Source organism: Acanthisitta chloris, unplaced genomic scaffold (genome assembly GCF_000695815.1).
Source record: "Acanthisitta chloris isolate BGI_N310 unplaced genomic scaffold, ASM69581v1 scaffold37847, whole genome shotgun sequence".
Lineage (NCBI taxonomy): Eukaryota > Metazoa > Chordata > Aves > Passeriformes > Acanthisittidae > Acanthisitta > Acanthisitta chloris.
The window spans coordinates 4,500-8,304 of record NW_008684888.1 but is presented as its reverse complement, the minus strand read 5'-3'; the positions used below and the strand labels follow the sequence as shown (position 1 = coordinate 8,304).

General features: G+C 54.6%; 1 protein-coding gene across 1 annotated transcript; it reads left to right on the top strand.

Annotated features, from left to right (window-relative positions):
• Positions 1-564: 564 nt before the first annotated feature.
• Positions 565-2,805, top strand: PABPN1L (poly(A) binding protein, nuclear 1-like (cytoplasmic); the record flags this gene model as incomplete). The annotated part of the gene is made up of 7 exons (XM_009079494.1): positions 565-739; positions 861-969; positions 1,428-1,492; positions 1,888-1,994; positions 2,072-2,159; positions 2,245-2,390; positions 2,766-2,805. Coding segments are annotated over 7 exons (730 nt in total), but the record flags the coding sequence as incomplete, so codon positions are not given.
• Between the last annotated feature and the right edge of the window lie 1,000 nt (positions 2,806-3,805).

Below are 3,805 nucleotides of genomic sequence, written 5' to 3'. Positions count from 1 at the left end.
TCCTGGGCTCCAGCAAGGTCAGTTTGCTGCTCATGGTTGGGAGAGGTGGTGTCCCACCCACTCTGGTTGGACAGCTTGTGTCCACTCTCCCCCCCCAAACCCTTCCTGGGTGGGAGAACTTGTGCCCCCAGGTGGGAGAGTGTGTCCCTCTGTGGGCTCAGACCAAGAGCCTGGTGCTAGGAGGGTGCTGGTCTCCCTTTGCTGGATTAGGTAGAGCTCCCTGCTGCTCCCTCTGTGCAGCCTATGAGCTGTGCTCGTGGCCCTGCCTTCTCTTCCTCTTCCTTACCAGCTGGCTATGGAGTGTGCACCTGAGGGAAGCTGCTTCCAGGTCCTCTCTGCAGCCCCCTGAATTGGGAGGTGGCTCAGTATGAACTGAAGACCTTTTGGTAGCCCTCATTCCTGCAGTTGTGTGATCTTGCTGCATGGAGACCTAGCTGCATTAGTGACACCTGTTCATCCTTCTGGAAATACCTTGAAAAGCATTGCCTGGCTGAGGTTCTGATTTAGCTTCCATGGTTTGTTAGCTATGTGATTTTTTTTTTTTTTCTCCCTTGTCCTGCCTAGTCCTCTCTTCCTGGACACTTCAGAGATCTGGTGGCAGAACCCACCATCCCTGGCAGCAGAGAAGGCCTCCTGGGACATGTCACAAATGTCAGCCATGCAGAAGGCAGCAGGTGATGACTCAGACCTGAGCCACCTGGAGGGGGACAGTGCAGAGGAGCTGTCTGTGCAGGACCCGGTGAGTGCATGCTGGATGAGCAACCACTTTTCCTTGGTGCTCTGAGGAAATGGGAAACTTTCCACACCTGGGGTGTCCCTGTCTCCTGTTTTGCTCATGCAAGTCTTGCTTTGGGCTTCAGGAGCTGGAGGCCATCAAAGCCAAACTGCGGGAGATGGAGAAGGAGGATGAGAGGCTCAAGGGGTTGCAGCTGGAAGCTGAGAGCCACCTGCTCATGAGCTCAGAGGCAGGTATGTGCTATTTCTGGGTGCTGCTGACCCCCCAGAGACTCCTCTGGGGTTCAGGGTGACACTTGGAGCCAAAGCACATGGCTCTACCTCTCTGGGCACATCAGGTGGGTGAGGGTGGGGTCCAGGGCATAGCATGTTGCTAATGCAGGTTGTATCTGCACTTACCTCCTACCTGTGCAGGCTGAGAGGCAATAAATTAGTTCAATTGAGTTCAATTATGTAGTTGAGTTTAGTGCCAATAGTCCCAGTAGAGGAGTCACTGTGTGGGGTTGTTTTTGTGAAGAGAAAGGGGATAAGGGGATGAAGGAGGGGGAGGCATCAGTGTGGGGATTTGGGCACACCTGAATGTGACCAGGGATCTGAGGTGCTTTGCAGTGTGTCAGTTCAGTGGTGGCTGTTATGTCCCTCTGCCATAGGGCTCCTGCCACTCCATGACAAAGCATTCCTTGTCTCCACAGGTCTCTTCCCAAAGACAACTGATGAGAAGGTGGAGGCTGACCAACGATCCATTTATGTTGGCAATGTAAGAGCCCTGGAGCAGAGGCCTTCCCACTGTTCCATGCCCAGCTGGATGTATGTCCCTGATCCCTAGCATGGAACCCATTCATCTCCTACCAAAGACTGGTTGGTTCCATCCCAAATGCTTCTCCTCTGCCTAGCCCAGATTGGGAGTGTGGCCTGTGAGTGATTCTCAGCCACTGGCAACAATTTGTTGCAAGTGTAAGTTCTCCAAAATGCCCTCTGGAAGCTGTGGGTTGTGTGGTGCTTGTTCCCTCAAGGGAGAGGAGGCTGTCTCTTGGATTTGGGAGGCTGGAGGACTCGTAGGGAGGTGTGAGTGGGGCCAGCTGGGTCCTTTGCCTCCTGTGATGTGCTATGACTGCAGACCCACAAGCTGGGGTGATGGGACTGTCGTTGCAGGTGGATTACGGGGGCACAGCAGAAGAGTTGGAGTCTCACTTCAACAGCTGTGGGCAGATCAACCGAGTCACCATCCTCTGTGATAAGTTCTCAGGGCATCCCAAAGGGTCAGTGCTGCATGCTGGGGCTGGGTTAGGGTGTCCTGGGGGTTCCCTGGTGCTCTGCTCACCCTGTGCCCTCTCAGGTATGCCTACATTGAGTTTGAAGAGAAGAGTTCTGTGAAGGCTGCGGTGGAGCTGGACGAGAGTGTTTTCAGGGGACGTGTCATTAAGGTGAGAGCTGGGTGGTGAGGCCCTGGGTGCTGCACCCACCCCTCACAGCCCCAGGTGCAAGCTGACAGCCCTGTGCTCCTTCCAGGTGCTGCCCAAGAGGACCAACATGCCTGGCATCAGCACCACTGACCGTGGAGGCTACCGTGGCCGCTACCAAGCCCGGGGAGGGCTGGGCCAGTGGGGAGGCTACTATGGGGGGCAACACCCCAGGGTGAGAGGGAGGACGTACAGGTGAGTGCCTGGGCAGGGATTTGCTGTGTATGGAGCAGGGAGTCCTCAGGGTGGGGTTACCTGCCCCTTGCTCTGGCCATGCTCAGCTTCTCTGCTTTGCACTTCCCACCCTGGCATAGATGGGAGGATGGAGAAAAAGCTTCCAGCAGCAAGGAATACCTGGAAACTCACTGCTGTCCCTGGAGGGATTTGGGGGTGGTGCACTCCCAGCCTGATCAGTGCCAGAGCTGTGCCTGGCTTGGGGGCTCCCCTGGTTTTGAGGGGTGCAGGAGGGTGAATCCCAGCCTGTGGAGGGGTGAGGAGCAGTGCCCTGTGCCTTGGGACGCTGAGGGAGCAGTGCCCTGTGCTTTAAGATGCTGTTTTGTTCCTGTCTAGGGGTCGGGCGAGGCTGCTGCCTTGCTACTTCCCATACTAGAGAGGACTGGACTGCCCTGGTGGTGCCAATAGGCCTGGAAGGAGGAGATGAGATTGCAGAGAGTTAAAAATATGCCTATCCAAGCTAAAAACCAGATTAATTTGAAAAATGCCATCTGCCTGGCTGTGAGGATTACTGGGGAGGGACATGGGATCTGCTCCATCCTGCTGCATCCCAGGAGGGACTTGCCTCACCCCAGCTCTGCTCAGGAGTTGTCTGCATCAAAGACAGACTCATTGCACAGAGCACTCTGATCTGGGAAGGGAAGGGTTCTCCCAGGCCTTCAAGTCTCCTTATCCCATGGAAAAGAGCTGTGCTGGAGGGTTTGGTTTGCATCTGGATGTCCTCCTGCCTCACTGCTGGGCCCTGCAGCTCCCTCTGCTCTTCCTGCAGCAGCTGGATGTTGCCTTCTCCTCTCATAAGATACTAAAGGCCTCTCCAAAGACTCTTTTCTTCCCCAGATTAGTGGAGAAAGTCTTGGTTTGCAGCTCTACATGGAACCCTGTGGATTTCTGACCTCTTGGGAAGAGGATGGAGCCTGATGTGGTTTGGGTCTGGATTTAGGTTGCTGTTGTTGTATATTTAACACCTAGGGCGAGGCAAAACCATCCCTAGCTGTTGCAGTGGAAGCCTCTGTGGGAGTTAAACAAGACCTGAGTGGCACAAAACCCTTCCCCCTTTTTATTTTGGAAGTCAGCAACTCCTCCCTCCTGCTGTTACCCCAAAGCCACAGGGATCAAAGGGCACTGCCGACTCATCACTTGAGTTTAGGCATTACAAAATCACCTCCACTGCTGCAAATTTGGTCTGAACCTTCCTCTTTACTCCCATCACCATTCCTGTTTGGGGCTGGTGTGAGCCCAGCTGAAAGGGAGGCTCAGCACCAAAGTGCCCCCAGGAGCTGAGGACCAGGGCACAAGGCTCCTGGCTCTTCCCTCTCCTGCTGGTTTTGTGTTAGTGAGCTCTGAAATGACTCTCTTTGAAAAGAAAAGTTGTTCCA